General features: G+C 40.0%; 1 protein-coding gene across 1 annotated transcript; it reads right to left on the bottom strand.

The window, feature by feature from the left end:
- Positions 1-9,003: 9,003 nt before the first annotated feature.
- LOC104104466 (uncharacterized) lies at positions 9,004-9,585 on the bottom strand. Its single transcript, XM_009612555.1, has one exon. It carries the CDS (start codon positions 9,583-9,585, stop codon positions 9,004-9,006), a length of 582 nt encoding a protein of 193 aa, XP_009610850.1.
- Between the last annotated feature and the right edge of the window lie 9,896 nt (positions 9,586-19,481).

Below are 19,481 nucleotides of genomic sequence, written 5' to 3'. Positions count from 1 at the left end.
TCATTGAATTGGGGATGGTTTATTTTGATGTAATAATGGGGATGGACTGGCTTTATTCATGTTTTTCCAAGCTTGATTGTCGAACCAGAACAGTTATGTTTGAATTTCCAAATGAGTCAGTGATTGAATGGAAGGGGGATGGTGTGGTACTGAAGGGCAGGTTTATTTCTTACCTTAAGGCCATGAAGATGATTAAAAAGGGATGTATTTACCATTTGTTCCAGGTTACAGACATCGATGTTGAGGCACCTACACTTGAGTCTGTGCCAGTTGTGAATGAATTTTTGGAGGTCTTTCCTAATGAGCTCCCTGGGATTCCACCAGACACAGAAATTGATTATGGGATTGATGTGATGCCGGGCACGAAGCCTATATCTACCCCACCCTACAGAATGGTTCCGGTAGAATTGAAGGAGCTAAATGAGAAATTGAAGGATTTATTAGACAAGGGTTTCATCCGACCGAGTATGTCGCCTTGGGGCGCACCGGTTCTCTTTGAAAGAAAGAAAGATGGGTCACCAATTCCAAGATGACTTGTTTGACCAATTCTGGGGTGTTAAGTACTTCTCCAAGATTGATTTAAGATCCGAGTATCACCAATTGATGATCAGGGAGCAGGATATTCCGAAAACAACTTTAAGACCTGGTATGGGCACTTTGAATTCCTAGTAATATCTTTTGTGCTAACAAATTGCCCAGCAGCTTTCATGGATCTTATGAATTGAGTCTTCAAGCCTTTTCTTGACTCCTTCGTGATAGTGTTTATTGATGATATCCTTGTGTATTCACGAAGTCGAGAGGACCATGCGGATCATATCAGGGCAGTTCTACAGACTTTATATCAGAACAAGTTGTATGCAAAGTTTTTGAAATGTGAATTTTTGCTTGAATCTGTCACATTCTTGGGTCATGTGGTCTCTAGAGAAGGAATTAAGGTTGATCCTCAGAAGATTGCAGCGGTGAAAAATTGGCCTAGACCTACTACCCCAATAGAGATTCCCAGTTTCTTGGGCTTAGGTGGATATTACAGGAAATTTGTGGAGGGGTTCTCTAAATTGACGCAAAAGGTGGTTAAGTTCCAATGGTCGGATGCTTGTGAAAAGAGCTTTCAAGAGTTGAAATCAAGATTGACTACGGCACCGGTGTTGACCCTACCAGAAGGTACAAATGGGTTTGTGGTATATTGTGATGCTTCAAGAATTGAACTTGGGTGTGTATTAATGCGACATGGCAAGGTGATAGCCTATGCTTCTAGACAACTCAAAAATCTTGAAAAGAATTATCCAACACATGACTTAGAGCTTGCGGCAATTGTATTTGCATTGAAGATTTGGCGTCATTATCTGTAAGGGGTCCATATGGATATATTCATGGACCATAAGTGCCTCTAGAGTGAAAGAGGGTTCCTAAACTAATTGTTTCTCAATTCTTGAACCTAGATGGAGGAAGATGCACTTAGGAGTCTTCTATATGGACCTACCCATATGCTACCAGTGCAGATTGAGGGGTCATATTTAGTGTGATTTTCGTCCGTCCAAGCAGGGTGCGGGCAGGGGCACGACACAACCAGCCAGTTCTATAGCTACTACTTCCGCAGCACCTCCTCCCGCTCGAAGCGCTCCAGCACCCGCAGGGCGTGGTGGAGCTAGGGGTGGTACATTGAGTTCGGGAGGACCCATCCGTTTCTATGCTATGAGGGGTCGCTAGAGTGCAGAGGCTTCTCCAGATGTTGTCATAGGTATATTGACTATTCAATCTCATGATGTATATGCTCTTATTGATCTCGGTTCCACTTTGTCCTTTGTCACTCCTTATGTTTCTATGGAATTTGGGATAGAACCGGAACAGCTTCATGAGCCATTCTCTGTATCTACTCCGGTTGGTGAGTCTATTGTGGCCATGCGAGTTTATAGAGATTGTGTTATCACGGTGCGTGGTCGGGACACCATGGCCAATCACATTGAATTGGGGATGGTTTATTTTGATGTAATAATGGGGATGGACTGGCTTTATTCATGTTTTTCCAAGCTTGATTGTCGAACCAGAACCGTTATGTTTGAATTTCCAAATGAGTCAGTGATTGAATGGAAGGGGGATGGTGTGGTACCGAAGGGCAGGTTTATTTCTTACCTTAAGGCCATGAAGATGATTAAAAGGGGATGTATTTACCATTTGTTCCAGGTTACAGACATCGATGTTGAGGCACCTACACTTGAGTCTGTGCTAGTTGTGAATGAATTTTTGGAGGTCTTTCCTAATGAGCTCCCTGGGATTCCACCAGACACAGAAATTGATTATGGGATTGATGTGATGCTGGGCACGCAGCCTATATCTACCCCACCCTACAGAATTGTTCCGGTAGAATTGAAGGAGCTAAATGAGAAATTGAAGGATTTATTAGACAAGGATTTCATCCGACCGAGTATGTCGCCTTGGGGCGCACCGGTTCTCTTTGAAAGAAAGAAAGATAGGTCACCAATTCCAAGATGACTTGTTTGACCAATTCTAGGGTGTTAAGTACTTCTCCAAGATTAATTTAAGATCCGGGTATCACCAATTGATGATCAGGAAGCAGGATATTCGGAAAAAAACTTTAAGACCTGGTATGGGCACTTTGAATTCCTGGTAATATCTTTTGGGCTAACAAATTCCCCGGCAGCTTTCATGGATCTGATGAATTGAGTCTTCAAGCCTTTTCTTGACTCCTTCGTGATAGTGTTTATTGATGATATCCTTGTGTATTCACGAAGTCGAGAGGACCATGCCGATCATATCAGGGCAGTTCTACAAACTTTATATCAGAACAAGTTGTATGCAAAGTTTTTGAAATGTCAATTTTTGCTTGAATCTGTCACATTCTTGGGTCATGTGGTCTCTAGAGAAGGAATTAAGGTTGATCCTCAGAAGATTGCAGCGGTGAAAAATTAGCCTAGACCTACTACCCCAATATAGATTCCTAGTTTCTTGGGCTTAGCTGGATATTACATGAAATTTGTGGAGGGGTTCTCTAAATTGACGCAAAAGGTGGTTAAGTTCCAATGGTCAGATGCTTGTGAAAAGAGCTTTCAAGAGTTGAAATCAAGATTGACTACGGCACCGGTGTTGACCCTACCAGAAGGTACAAATGGGTTTGTGGTATATTGTGATGCTTCAAGAATTGAACTTGGGTGTGTATTAATGAAACATGGCAAGGTGATAGCCATTGCTTCTAGACAACTCAAGAATCATGAAAAGAATTATCCAACACATGACTTAGAGCTTGCGGCAATTGTATTTGCATTGAAGATTTGGCATCATTATATGTATGGGATCCATATGGATATATTCATGGACCATAAGTGCCTCCAATATATTTTCAAATAGAAGGAATTAAATCCGAGCCAGAGAAGACAGCTTGAGTTACTCCAATATATTCATGGACCATGGGCAGTTTGGCTCACTTGGAGGAATATCAAAGGTCATTGGCCAAGGAGGTTCATCGGTTGGCTAGTTTGGGAGTTCGACTTGCGTACACTAGTGAAGGAGGGGTGATTGGGCAATATAGGGCTGAATCATCGCTTGTGGTGGAGGTCAAGGAGAAGTAATACAACGATCCGTTATTGGTACAATTGAAGGAGGAGATTCATAAACATAAGACCATTGACGTTTCTCTTGGCATGGATGATGGTACACTATGGTACCAAGGGCGACTATGTGTTCCAAATGTAGATGGTCTCCAACAAAGAATCATGATCGAGGCTCACACTTCTAGGTATTCCGTGCACCCGGGCTCTACAAAGATGAATCATGATCTTAAGAAAGTCTACTAGTGGAATGATATGAAGAGGAATGTAGCGGACTTTGTGGCGAGGTGTCCAAATTGTCAATGAGTAAAGGCCAAACACCAATGGCCCGGTGGGTTGGTAAAGAACATAGAAATTCCAATGTGAAAGTGGGAGATGATCAATATGGACTTTGTGGTGGGACTACCTCGCACGCCCCATAAGTATGACTCGATTTGGGTGATTGTGGATCGACTCACGAAATCAGCTCACTTCTTAGCTGTTAAAGCTACCGACACATCATAACAGTATGCTCAGTTGTCTACTAAGGAAAAAGTCAGGTTGCATGGCACACCAGCTTCTATTATCTCATATCGAGGGGCACAGTTCAAGGCTAATTTTTGGAAGAAGGTACTTCGGTGAATCATAGTATAGCCTTTTTTTACCCGCAGACTGACGGGCAGGCAGAGCAGATTATTCAAATGCTTGAGGATATGTTGCACGATTGTGTTCTTGACTTCAAGGTTAGCTGGGATGATAATTTGCCACTCATAGAATTTTTCTTGAACAATAGTTATCATGCTAGTATTCAGAAGGCACCGTTCGAGGCTTTATATAGTAGGAGATGTAAATCTCCCATTGGATGGTTCGAGATTGGGGAGGCAGAATTGATAGGGCCAGACATCGTGCATCAGGCTATGGAGAAGGTTAAGATCATTACAGAATGGTTGAAAACTACTCAGAGTCTTCAAAAGTCCTATTCGGATGTGCGTCGCAGGGATTTGTAGTTCACAGAGGATGTTTGGTTATTCTTGAAGGTTTCCCCCATGAAGGGTATAATGCGGTTTGGTAAGAAAGAAAAATTGAGTCTGAGGTACGTCGGACCGTACAGAATCATTCAGAGGAATTGTCAGCTGGCTCACAAGCTTGAACTACCTCCAGAGATGTCTTTAGTGCACCTGATGTTTTATTTATCCATGTTGAAGAAGGTGGATGGAGATCTGTCGCTCATTTTTTCGGTCGAGACTATTGAGGTTAATGAGGAAATTCCAGTTGCCATTCTTGATAGGCAAGTCCAGAAGATAAGAAATAAAGAAATTGCGTCCGTGAAAGTACTTTGGCGAAACCAACAGGTTGAAGATACCACCTGGGAGGTCGAGGAAGAAATAAAGAAGAAGTATCCACACTTGTTTGAATAGCTATGTAATCGTTTTTATGAAGTTTTCCCCTATGAATTATTATTAATATGTATCACTTGTACAGTTTATGCTAAGTGTGTTCTTTTCTAGTAATATATTGCCTATGAGGCCACGGTTTGTGTTAATTCCAAGTTGTGTTGCGTCGTTGGGTTATGTGCATCTTATTAGTATTGGTTTATGAGATTCTCTGGCAGGTGGATAGTCCTAGTTATAGGGTAAACTTTGCCAAAAGATTTGAGAAATTTAGGGAGTTAGTAAAACTTTTGGAGCTGCTGGTAAGTGAAGTAACAGTTGGGCAACATTGGATGCTAATGGTGAACTTTGACCCTCATTCGAGGACGAATGATCTTAAGTGGCGGAGGATGTAAGGCCCCGTAAAAGTTTTACCTAAAACACGGGGTTTCGTGGTGCCAAGGTAGACTTATGTGTTGATGATTGCATAGATTCTTCACGGCGAGCTTGCTCACCGTGGTACCAACCTTTTGGGTTGAACAGTGTATTGGGGAGTTGAAGAAATATGTTTGGCAGTTCACGGCATTTCTGCAGTCCATTTTGCGGACCGCAGATCTGTCATAGAGTGAAGCAGAGGAATGGCCAAACTTTTGAAGTTATTTTGCAGTCAGTTATGTGGCCGAATAATCATTTTACGGGCAGCACATTCATCGCAGAAGCCAGCACGAGAAATTTTGAAAGGAGGTTCTGCGGTCCCTTTTGCGACCGCAAAATTGGTTTTCGGACCGCAGACCTGTCGCATACCTGCACATAAATGCCCAATTCTGAAAGGCCATTATGCAGTCCATTTTGCGGACTGCAGAAATGTTATGCGGACACATGTGCGACCATAGATCTTCATCAGGGCTTCATTTTTTCTAATTTTGTAACCCGACCCTATATCGATATATAGTTGTTGGAGACCATTTGTAGGGTAAAAATCTGATATTTTGAGAGTGGGGAAGTGCTCTAGAGTAAGAGGGGGTTCCTAAGCTAATTGTTTACCAATATTTGCTTAAGTCTTGAAAAATTCACAAGAAAGAGTCAAAGGTCTCCATCCAAGAGGTAAGGTTCCATACACTAGTCTTCAATTTCGACTTTGGGGTAGAAGATGGATAATGGGGAGTGTGATTCTAAGGTATATGGGTGTTATCTATGCATGCATGTACCAACAAAGATGTAGGAAGGTTGTTGAGCTAAAAAGGGTAGATATTGGGTTGGGGATGAAGGAATCCACCATATAATGTCCTTGAAACCTTAATGCACACATAGTGTTTGATAAAATGCTCAAATAAGCTGGAACCATGAACTCCTTCCTAATTTGTGTTCAATTTTGCTATATCTCTAAATAGATCGAAGTGTCTAAGATTTTCAGAACATTGTAGTATTTTAAGTAAAGCTCAAGGTGAGGTGTGTTGGCTAAACTCCTCTTTTAGAATTAAACCCCACAATGTCCTTGTAAGTCCTGAGTTGCTCATTATAAATTGATTATTCAGAATAAGCCTTGTGTCAAAAGATATATATGTTCAATATGTACTCCAAATGTTCTTGTTATGTTATGTTACTATTTGAGAATGTGTTCAAAGTATGGGTTGCATATCTAAATGTTATAACTTCAAGTCGTGATGCAAATGAAAGCTATTATGCCAAATTGTGTAAGAAATCTCAATGTGCTTAAGACTCTTACTTGCTCACATGTGTACTTAAAGTCTTGAATAGAAATGCTTTGTTGTCGATGATTTGTGATGATGTTTGAAAGTGAAAGAGGTGAGCATAAAATATGAAATACGGCCAACGTGCCAAGAATGATATCACATTTGGGGCCATTAGTGCCAATGAAACAAAGAGGCATGTAAAAGACGCTGAAATGAGTTGTAAATCCTTTTAATAATAAACACTTTGGGAGTATCGTTAGTCACCGAAGAAGGGTAGGTTGAAATAGCCTAACCCCAGAACTACACATGCCGGTATATAATGAGTTGTAGTTATTCCCCTCATTTCGGATGAGATTGATGTGATGAGAACATTCCCCTTTATTGGGATGAGATGATTGCTAGAAAAGGGTAACGTCGATCCACACGACATTATGGTGAGACGGCCTAGTCGGTCGGGTCGTGATCGGATGCCATGCCGCATACATGGTGGTGATTGTGCTTGAGATTGTGATTGAGATAATGATTAAAGTTTGTGATAATAATTGTGATTGTGGTTGATGTCTTTGGGTGAGATGGCCTAGCCGATCGGGCCATGATCGGACTCCGTGCAAAATACACGGTGGTATATCTATATCGGTGTGAAGATCTTCCAACCTAAAATAATGGAAATTTACTTGAAAACTTATCTTGCTCCTAACTTGTTGTTTAGTATTGTTTGAGGCTTCCATTGATTCTTTGACAGTTCTTTCTTGTATTACTACTTGTTCTAATAAGAGGGTGTTTAGTCATACATACTTGTACTATTCCATATGTACTAACGTCCCTTTTATCGGGGGCGCTGTATCTTTAATGGCTGCAGGTGGTTCCGCAGCAGGTGGCATTGATCATTGATAGCAGCACACCCTCTTCCTAGCAGACTTGGTAAGCCCCACTTCATTTCGGGGTCTTCTATCTCTTCGTCCTCGTGTATTGTGCTTGAGGTATAGCCGGGGCCTTGTTGCCGGCATTATCATAGTACTCTTTTTTATCCGTTAGAGGCTTCGTAGACATAATGTGGGTTGTATATGGGTGTTGGGATAGTCAAACTAGTCTTGTTATATTTGAATCACTTGTTTCACTTTAACTATCAAAGTGTATGTATTTTGAGACTTTAAAAATGAAATAACTAATAGTGATGGAATTAGTGTCGTTCATGAATCCTCTTGGTGTTAATTAATGAAATTTATCTTCTCTTTATTTATGGATGAGTGGGTAGAAAGCAATCTAGTAGGCTTGCTCGATCGGGTTATCTCAGTTGAGCATCGGTCACGCTCTTCGAGGTCGGGGCGTGACATTCAATTACAAAAAATGACTGAATTCTATGAGAATTGCCTATGTATTCCTTCTAGAAGAAATCAAGTCATGGCGTAGTTCCGAGTACATACAAAATGGTATTTAGATTTCATATTACAAAAGAAAAGGGGGAGAGAGAGACTGAACCCTACCTGTGTTGCCTACGTATCCCTCCACGGGAAGTCAGGTCGGGCGTAGTTCTGTTACAACCAAAACCTAACTCTACTGTCTTCAAATGTAATATCTCTTGATTGCGTCGGAGTTGATAGTCTCCATGCTGACTCTTCCTTCTATTTCTGCCAAGATCAGACCTCCTTCTAACAATACTCGGTGGACCACGTAAGGACCTTGCCAATTTGGCACAAACTTTCCTTTGGCTTCTTCTTCAAAACCAACTTCCCCAGTATAAATTGGCGAGGTTTCACTCTTTTGTTGAATGCACTGGCCATTCTCTTTTGATACAGCTGACTATGGCATACATCGCCCATCCTCTTCTCGTCAATGAGCATGAGTTGCTCCTGCCTGACCCGTATCCATTATGCGTCGTCTAACTTGGCTTCTTGAATGATCCTTAAATATGGTATCACAACCTCTGTAGGTATCACAGCTTTAGTGTTGTGTACCAAAATGTATGGCGTTTCCCCAATGGAGGTCCTCATCCTGGTCAGATAACATAGTAAGGAGAAGGATAATTTCTTGTGCCATTGCCAATGATTGCCGAAGAATCCTTTTGATGTATTTGTTGGCTACCTCAACTACTGTATTCATTTGTGGTCTGTATGCTGTGGAGTTATGGTGGACAATTTTGAACTTCTAGCAACTTTCCGTCACGAGATCACTGTTGAGACTTGTTGCATTGTTAGTGATGATTGCCTCGGGTATCCCAAACCAGCAAACTATGTTGTTACGGACAAAATCCGCCTCCACTTTCTTTGTGACGGCCTTGTATGTAGAAGCTTCGACCCATTTTGTGAAGTAATCAATTGCTACCAAAAAAAAACGTTGTTAATTTGAATCAATGGGCTCTTTATGTCCGATTATGTCCATGACCCAAGCGTTAAACAGCTAAGCCAAACCCATTACGTTTAGCTCATTGGGTGGAACCCAGATGAGATCCCTTTGGATATGGCACTGGTGACACTTCTGCACATAGCGGATCCTATCGCTTTCCATTGTCATGAAAAAATATCCAGCTCTTAAAATCTTCTTGGCTAAGGTGAAGCCGTTCATGTGGGATCTGAATGTCCCTGCATGTATTTCTTCTAGCAGTCTAGTTGCTTCAACGGCATCTACACATCTTAACAGACCCAAATCTAGGGTCATATACAGGACTTCCCTGTTAAGGAAAAGGTAATTTGTTAGCCTTTTGAGTGCTCGCTTCTGAACCTTGGTGGCGTTCTCTGGATACTTTCTCGTTTCAAGAAACCTTTTGATATCGTGGTACAATGGCTTACCATCTGGCTCTTTGTCTACATGATAACAGTATGCATGTTGATCCATGATCTCTATCTCGATGGGGTCGATGTAGTTCTTATCTGTATGTTGGATCATGGTTGCGAAAGCGTCGGCAAACTCGTTCCGAATCTTGAAAATGTGCTTAAACTCGATCTTTGTGAACTTCTTGCATAGCTCCTTTACACATTGCATTTATGTATGGATCATGACATTCTGGTAGTCCAATCTCCTTGAACTTGATGAATCAATAGATCAGAATATCCTATAACTAGAATCTCCTTGATGTTCATGTCAACCGCCATCCTAATCCTGAAGATGCATGCTTCATACTAGGTTATATTATTGGTGTAGGGGAACCTTATCTTTGTTGATGCTGGGTAGTGTTGTCCTGATTCTGAAATTAGGACTGTCCCAATTCCTACTCCTTTGAAATTTGCTGCTCCGTCGAAGAACATTCTCTATCCTGGGTATGACTCTGTGATGTATTCTCCAGTAAACAATACTTCTTCATCTAGGAAGTATGTAGTGAGTGTCTCATAATCCTTGTCCAATGGATTCTCTGCAAGGTGGTCAGCTAAGGCTTGTCCTTTGATGGCCTTCTGTGTTATGTACACAATGTCAAATTCGCTGAGAAGAATCTGTCATTTGGCCAATTTTCCTGTAGGCATCGGCTTCTAAATGATATACTTGAGCGGCTCAAGCTAGGATATTAGATTTGTGGTGTATGCTGACATGTAATGCCTCAGCTTCTGGGTAATCCTAGTCAAGGCACATCAAGTGCGCTCTATCATAGAGTATTTTAATTCACATGGTGTAAACTTCTTGCTCAAGTAGTAGATAGCTTGCTCTTTTCTCCCGGTCTCCTCGTGTTGTCCCAACACGCATCTAAATGCATTGTCCAAAACTTACAAGTATAACAACAATGGATTCCCAGGTTCGGAAGGAACCAACACTAGTGGATTTAACAAGTAGTCCTTGATTTTGTTGAAAGCTTTATGACACTATTCTATCTATTTTGTAGCAGCATCCATTTTAGCAGCTTGAAGATAGGCTCACAAATTACTGTGGATTGGGCTATGAATCGACTGATGTAATTTATACTACCAAGGAAACTCATCAAATCCTTCTTGCTTTTAGGCGGTGGCAATTCTTGAATGGCTTTGATCTTCAAATGATCTAATTTTAACCCTTTCCTGCTTACGATGAAATCTAGCAATTTTCCAGTAGGGACTTTTAATGTGCATTTCGCAGGAATCAACTTTAAATTATACCTCCGCAAGCATTAAAAAAACTTCTTCAAGTCATCCAAATGTTCTGCACTCTTCCGAGATTTGATAATGACACCATCCACATATGCCTTGATTTCTTTGTGGATCATGTCAGGAAAGAGGGTTGTCATGGCCCTCATGTAAGTAGCGCCGGTGTTCTTGAGGCTGAACAACATGACTCTATAGCAGTAAACTCCCAAAGGCTTAGTAAACGCTAACTTTTATACTTCTTTTTCATTTATCAGGATTTGATGGTACCCGGTGAAACAATCCATGAATGACTGCAGCTCGTGCTTTGCATAATTTTCTATGAGAATATGAATATTTGGTAAAGAAAAACCGTCATTTGGAATAGCCTTGTTAAGATCTCGATAATCCACACATATTCTAATTTTCCCATCATTCTTTGGTACCGATACGATATTTGCCAACCATTTGGGATAATTGGTGACTCTCACCATGTTTGCCTCTATCTTCTTGGTTACTTCTTCTTTGATTCTCAAACTCAAATCTGGTTTGAACTTTCTAGGTTGTTGTTTGACTGGCGGTCTAGCAGGATCGGTAGGCAATTGATACGAAACGATGTCGGTGCTTAACCCAGGAATGTCGTCATATGACCATGCGAATATGTCAATTGTTGCCAGTGACTCGCTAGTAGTGTTGCTCAGCACACTTACTCCGCTTAAAACTTTCATCAAGGCGTCTTTGTGGCTGTTAGAAATCATTAGTAAATTCGTGATTGATATTTGCGTCGGGTTTTTCTCTTATTGTTTTTCCACTTAGTATTCTTTGGTCGACATTTTCTTCCAGAATTTTGCGGCCTCCGAATCTGTTATATTCCATCTCTAAATTTGTTCCCTCCCTGGATTCCCTCGATTTAGTTCCTTAGGCGCATAACACCTCCCTGACCTGGTCATTTCATGAGCTACTGCGGAATCTGTCATCTTGACCTTCCCTTTCTACTAATATGTCCACGGGACTATCTTGTATTCCGGATCCACTTCATCCCAGATAGCAACAGTGAACTGTTGCTGGTAAGTTTGGACCATCAGTGTAGGTTTTAACTGTACGGTGATCATTGGCGTCCATCGAGGTGGGACACTTGCAGCCTCAGCATTTCCTACTATAATAATGGTTCATTTCAGGTCATATTCTTCATCCAGTGTGATCATATTAGCTCATTGATTCCAGTGGTTTGGCAGCAGGTTACAGTTCACATTGGGCGGAGCTGGGGTGCACTGAATGCTCCACTTTTGATCAGTGACACAATTTTATTTTTCAGTTTAAGCAATCCTTGATATCATGCCCCGTTACATTTGAGTGGTAGACGCACCATTTGGTTGTATCAAAGTATTTTGAAAGATACTCAGGGATCCTTCCTTTTATCGGACGTATCAACCCTGCTCTCCTCAGTCTTTCAAACAATTGAGCCAAAGGCTCAGCAATCGGGGTGTAGTTTCTGGGACCTCTTTCTTCAAAATTTGGGCGAGGTCAGGGTGTATAGTTAGGTCAGTTCTGATGAGTGGTGGTTTGAAATGTAGCATATGGCCGTGGTGGGTTTGGATTTGTATGGGTGCGAGGGGGGTTATATTGAGGTTGGGCATTATAGTATGGTTGTGTGTTATATACTGGAGCATAAGTAGGCGGTGTAGGGAATGGGTATTTGGAGAGTAAAAGTTGTTTCCATGGTGTTGATTGAACTTGTGATAGGGAATGATTGTTGATTCCTCTTCATTTTCCTTCTTTCTGCTTCCTATTGACCGGATTGGATTTCTTTGCTAGCTGCTTGCCATGCGGCCGTAGATTGCACCACGCCGGACTTTATACCTCCTCTAAAAGGTCTCCCATTTTAACAAGTTCAGGGAACTTTTGCCCCATCATGCCCATTATTTTCTCAAAATAGATTCATTCTTGAGCCCTAATGAAGTACTTAGTCAATTCACTATTGTCTAACGGGAGTTTTGCTCTGGCGGCCTCTGACCTCCATCGACGTGCATACTCTTGAAATGATTCTAACGGCTTCTTTTGCAAGTTTACAAGAGTGAACCTCTCAGGAGTAACCGGAAGTGATTCATGAAATCTTCTACCATATCCTGCCACTCCCTCCAGTTCTGGGGATCATAGCGAGTGTACGAAGTAAGTGCCTCCCCTGTCTAACTCCTTAAGAATAGCTTCTTCCTCAATTTCTAATTGTTTCCCACTCAAACTAACTTACTGTAGTAGGCTCTCAATTGTGCATGGGGATCACCCGTCCCATCAGGGTGTATACACATCAGGGTGTATACACAGATCCTTATAATCTAGACTTTCACTCCCTAGAGCGACCTAAAGGTTTTTCATTTGTTTTCTCTATGCTCGTAATTGGTGGGGCATAAACTGTGTTGGTAGCAACTGGTAGATTTTGAGGTGTTTGAACGTAATTTGGTACGTAAGGGCTGTGTATAAGAGGGTTTGGTGGGTTTGCAGGGGTTACTGGGGGTATAATCTGGGTGGTAGAGAATGAAGTAGGGGTATTGTTTGCTTGGAGAGTAGTTGAAGGAAAGTGGTCGGGAATTGAATCTGGAGAAGGAAAATGGCGTGGTTGTGGGAGGGTCGTCACGACTAAATGTGCTAATTTTCGAATGTGTTGTACTTCCTGCCTCAATGATTCCATCTTTTGGGCCATCCTAGCCACATGCTTATCATTCCGCATATCATCCTTCTGTCCCGATTATCTCGGGCTATTAGCTATTACTAGAGCGTGTTCGTTCGGGTTATATATTATAGACATCTTCCCTTTCGATATCAAGTTGTACGGTGGTTCCGCCAGTTTTGGGTCAACATAAACCAAATATCTTTTGGGGAATAATAATAAAGTAATTAAAAAAAAACTAAAAAAGAACAGAAGTCAGTTTCAGTGTTTGCACAAATATAGGCACACATAGCACTTAGTTCACATATTCAAGCAAGCATGTTTCCTAATGTTCAAAGGACCTCTCTTTGCTGGAGGTATGCATGTCACAAATTTTGAGAAATAATTAGACTTGACATATTCAGATCCGAAGCAAAATTCTATTTTCATTGATAACGTTTGGATTGTAATAGGCGGGAGCAAAGGTTACATCATTGTTTTCAACATTCATAAAATTACATGGGCTTAAACAAGCTTGCCCTTAGGAAAATGGAAAGGTTCGAGATAAAAGATACAATGTGGGAAAAAGAGTGAAATCAACTAGCTTCTAATAGCAATCCCCATAATCATTCCCCAACTCTTCTTCTTCTTCTTCTTCTTCTAGTTCTTCTTCTGGGTCTTCTTCAAATTCTTCTTCATCATTATTGAACTCAGGCTCTTCCTCTGGTTATGTCTCAAACTCAATTTGTATACATTCAACTACTCAGTCATCATCATCGGGAGGTGGCAACATGTGATCGATTGACCTACGGACCACTTGGCGATGTATGAAGGTAGTCCTGAGGTAGTGTGACAAAATCTCGTGATAGATTTGCAAAGCCACCACTGCATCCTCGAGCCAGGGTATTCCTTCCCTGCTTGGTTGGGCTAGCTCATCTTCTTCATTGATTCAAACATAATATTCTGGAGTGCACCACGAATTCTGACCCATTGGCATCATGACTAGATCATTCCACTCCTCCTGAAGCATCTTTATCTTTAGTAAAGGGATCTGCCTGTTGTACTCATCTTCATACAGTGTCGTCCTTGTCTAAAGAGGTACATCCTGAATCAACCCAATATGCCTGAGAACTCATAGGGGTGAATATGGCTAGATGCTCTCGAGTCATATCAGCTCGATGAAATACTTTTGGGGCGTCCTTAGTATTGCCCTTCCGTTCAGCCATGACAGCTTCCAATTGATCCACTCTCCGCTTAAATTGGTTACCATATCTTTCCATTCTTTTTTTCCGTGTGGGGAGGCCCAATGCCTCATTCTCTTACTATGACTCTGAATCATGTTGCTAACGCCCACAAAGTAGTGGCCTCTCGCTGAAAGAAGTGCTCTATGGTTGATATTTGAAGCAACAGGTTACAGCCCTTGAAGAAATCATACCCCCAGGAACATGCCGACGATGCCCTGAGAATTTCTGCTAACACCATAGGTACCAAAGTAGCTTTGAGGTTGTCCTGGAATGTTTCCAAAACCACATGCAGCAAGTTGAAATTGATCCATCCTTTTCTTTGCGGAAAAACCAACAGTCCTAGCAGCGCCAAAGAGAAGGTTATGGGTCAGAGACTTTCCCAAGCTGCCTGATCACACTGAAATTCGCCCAAGTACCATTCACAGCTTTCACGATGTCCAAATTCCAGGCTTACCTAGCCATCTTTGATATTCCTCAAACCCTAACTATTTGCCAGACCCAAAGCATTGAGAAACCTGTAGCCGAGCATGGTGTCCGATAATGTCGGCTTCCTCCCAACAAATGGCAGCTCTGTGAAACTGGTAACTTCTTCCAATGTTGGCACTAACTCACAATCTGCAAACTTGAAAACTACTTTGGCTGGATCCCAGAACTCTATCAGCAAGCGGGTAAGCACCTTGTCAGCCAAGATGTTTAGTAAGGCAGTCAATGCTCTAAACGCACCTTGATTTCATCTCCATGCTCTCGGTGGATGTTCTTCCACCATTACTTTAGCTTGTGCGGTGCTCCCATCACCATATTGATCTCGGGGATGTTTTGGTTGATTTCCGCTTCTCAAGAGGGTAAAGAAATGGGGTTTGATAAGTGTTTGCTTCGGATCTTAAGTGTCTCGTCATGATTATTTCGTCTTTTCACAAATGTCATGTCGTTGGGTGCATGACCCATTTGACATTAGGGTGGATTTCCTAACTGCGTGTTGATGCCAAGGACCGACCCACCTAATGTTTATACAATATGACCTATGTTTGGTATAGTAGAGTGTTTCCTAATTTTGAGTTGGACTGAATACTGCGAGAAGTTAAGTCAGTTAACCTTACAAAGACATTCTTTGAAACTAAAGAATTTTAAAAGAAGGTTCGGAGGGTTATAAAAGACAACTCGTAGTGTACAGCCAAGACTCGATAGGAAAGAGTGTGACTACAATATATATATATATATATATAAAGCGGTAACAGATAGTGGGATGTTAGTAATAATATTTAAAATAAGCAGATAAGTACATAATGAGCAAGTAAGGCAGGTAAGCATACAATGGCAAGTTAAACACAGTTAAAGTAGTGTACAAACAATCCAAAATTCCAAATCTAGTCTAAGTCTGCTAAGGTCAGAACCTAAGTGTGAAGTCCCCAGTAGAGACGCCATGTTGTTGCACCCTATTTTGCACGAGTCAAAATAAGATTCACCTAATGGCTTCCCTGTTGATGATAAAAGAGAGTCGCCACCTAATAATTAAAGATATACTAGGGTACTTGTTTAATTACTAAGATCATTTCTCGATTAGTCTGCTAACAAAGCGAGATTTTGGGTAAGGTTTCTTCTTCTTCTAAGGGGAAGGTGTTAGGTACACCTTAAAATCTACCTGAGGTAGCTCCATAGGAATTAGACTAAGTTTAAGGAATTAAATATCTATATTTTGCTTAATTAAAGCTTAAATTGGACAGCTTCAGAAGTTGATGTTGTAGACTAGAGATTCACATTTTCCTTGTCCTATGGAATGCAAAACTTGGCGCCTGGTGAGAGCTTTATAGGTGCAACATTAAGGTTTTGCCCTTAGCTTGTGAATACATACAACATCATATATTGGAGGCTATTTCATATATACTTCGTAGTAGTTAGCATAATGTTTCTATCTAGTAGTAGCTGCTCACCTTTTAGCTTTGGATTGAGACAATATGTAACCATTGAACTTTTGTTTTTGGATTTTATATATAAACCACTAGGCATCTTTCCTAGTGGTATATTTTCCAAAAAAATAAAGGTTAAAATGTATAGCTTACCTATGTCTTGTTTAAAGCCGTATCATTTGAAGAAACAATCGTATATGCAGTTTAAAAGAGAGCATAAGTTTAACTTATGAAAAAACCTTTGAGAAGAGCCTACATAGTTAAAAGAATTTTGGGAGGTATATCTATGGTGTTTTGTATTTGCAAATTTATAAAAAGATCGCTATGTTTGAAAATACATTGTCTTTTGAAAAAGGATATGGCTACTTCTATAACTTTAGTAAAATGAAGATTTGTTTGCAGAAATAGGTTTTGGGTATACATTGAGGATCGATTCTCAAACTTATACTTTGAATTTAAACCATTTAAAGCTATTAATTGCAGCCGTGTTCGTTTTGCAGAAATAGCAAACCTTTAAAATTGTTTCTTGTTCGCTCTTCATTCTGTTTGTTTTTAAAAGGGAGATGATATCTTTGCAAATCTGTCTTAGTCTCAAAACCTCATGAAAATTGTTAGTAAAAAGGTTGAGAGATGAATAATATAAGTGTTCATAAGATTAGAATTGTTTACTATTAATTCTTAATGCTTCTTTTATCTTTTCCGATGTCTTTAACGCTTGCCTAGGTTGTTAACATAATTCCAAAGATATAAAGCAAAGTATTCAATCAAATATCGCAAGTTTTATATACATATGAGAATAATCAAAAGACTTAAAGCGATAAAGGGAAAGAGGTGGACTCTGAGTTGGGCTTGAAGGAAGATAAGCCCAGTAGGTAGTGAAGACGGACAGTGGCAGCTTCAGACTCCAAAAGGTTCAGGAAAAGGAATTGGACCTGAGTTCTTTGAGAACTCGGCAAGTCCAATTTAAATACATGTACAAAATAAAGAGAAAGTCATTAGATATGCGGCCCAATTACATAAATATGCATAAATAACACTAGTATAAGCCCAAGATAAATTATAAAAATCAATAGTAATCAAGAACGTGAAATTAATATGAAGTCACATATGGTAAAGCAATTTACAGTGAAAGCCTTTGTTCCATTGAACTCTAAACCTAAAGAGATTAACAAATGTAAATATATTAGAGGCTTAGTGTAGAACCCCATTCCCGGCCAAGGTACTCTTTGGGACCCTGGCACTTCAAAGTTCACAAGGGTCTCAAGGACCCCGAGCAGTGCTTGTGTCAGGGAGAGTAACTCAACCAAGAACTAAATTTTACTACCAAAAACCCCTAACTACTAACACTTACTCTTCTCTGTAGGTTTAGGTACTAATGAGGCACTCAATGTAAACACCAATACAACAATGATAACAATCTACAGGGATATATACATTTCTCGCAGCAACCATACAGGATATCATCAGGATTATAAGACAGTCAATCACATTTTTGTAGCCACAATCCAAATATATGTATATGATTCACTGTGAATATTTTCAACATGTTTAGGTATGCTCAAAGAAATTAGTTTCAGGCACACAGAGGGAAAAGAGCACTAGCAGATCATTTTAGAAACCCAAACCTCTGAATCATATATCTTAAGAGTAGAGAAGGTACATAGTTCAAACTTATAGAAATCCCTAATCATGGACACATCCTCTTAACAACCTTTGTTTAAATTAGTCAAGGATTCACCCATAGACTATATCTTAACTTCTAGTGTATGTACATGTTAACAACTTTAATTGAAACCTCTGAAGGGTGTTAACAGAGATGCAAATTAACAGTTCAATTTCATTCTAAGCAAATGACAGGATTACTTCCTTCTAAAAGCTCCTAACTTCATACTCAGACCAATCTCATTGGGAAATAAAGCATACTACTATACTTAAACAGAACATGTAACAACAGAAGTTTCATCTTAGATTCACAAATCAAGCCTAGTTCATTTAGGTGAGCTTGGTGAAGTTTAGGGATAGTGAAGGTATGTACATGATCATGAAAGACAAGCATAGTTGTTCAAGAACAAGTGCAAGGTCTCCAAAAAAGCACATACATGAGACCTTTTAACATGGTTACACCATCACAAACATGATAGGGTATTAAAATCATAAATCAAACTAACAGTGTCACTATATGAGTTTCAGAAAATGTAATGAAAACTTTATATTAAGGATCTATTATGCAGGTCAAGTATGGGAACTCAGTTATGATGAAGCTTAATTTCAGCACTCTAACTCAATATATGAAACATCAAAACAACATAAACATATCTTAACCAAGCTTCATAGCATAAGCTAAGTGTATGGCAACTATCAGAATACACACAAAGATAAGTACAGGAATCCAGTTAGTTTAAGACATGTTTATATAGTGTGATCACACAGTCATGAGGTTTAGCAGAAAATCAATGGTCTTCCAAGAGTTAATAGAATCACAGAGGCACATTAGAAAGAAGAAATTGATTTAAATGTCATAAGTTGATGTACCCAAACTAAGGTGACAGTCTTGTCTTCATTACTAAACAAATTCATATCCATTTAAGTTTAGTTTATCAGGTGAATCACTTCAAATGCAAATAGCACCAAGGCAAATTAGTATAATAGTCATAAAGATCCTAACAGAACATCAGGGAGGTCTAAAGCCCAGACAAGTATATAGAGTCATTAAAAGTGCTTGGTTGGTTACGAAAAAAACTCAACAACACATAGATTACCAACACAAAGACATAGCCATTAAGGTTACAATAGTAATCAGTTAGTACATGATCTTGTTTTCAGATTGTTAAAAAAGCATATAACTCTAATGTTTGATAATCAATCATAAATTAATGACAAATACATAGAGACAATTAACTATAACATGTCATAAACGGAGTCAATTAATAGAAAACAACAGAATAAGCATGACTTGGCTAAATGGTTGGAAGAGAAGAAGGGTCGAAGCTTACTGACTTTCTTTTAAGTAGCAAACCAAACAAAGGCCTTTGTTTAGTCGTTAGGAATCCTAGACTAAAGA

The sequence above is a fragment of the Nicotiana tomentosiformis genome, chromosome 11, assembly GCF_000390325.3.
Source record: "Nicotiana tomentosiformis chromosome 11, ASM39032v3, whole genome shotgun sequence".
NCBI classification, from domain to species: Eukaryota; Viridiplantae; Streptophyta; class Magnoliopsida; order Solanales; family Solanaceae; genus Nicotiana; species Nicotiana tomentosiformis.
This window is presented reverse-complemented; position numbering and strand designations above follow the sequence as displayed.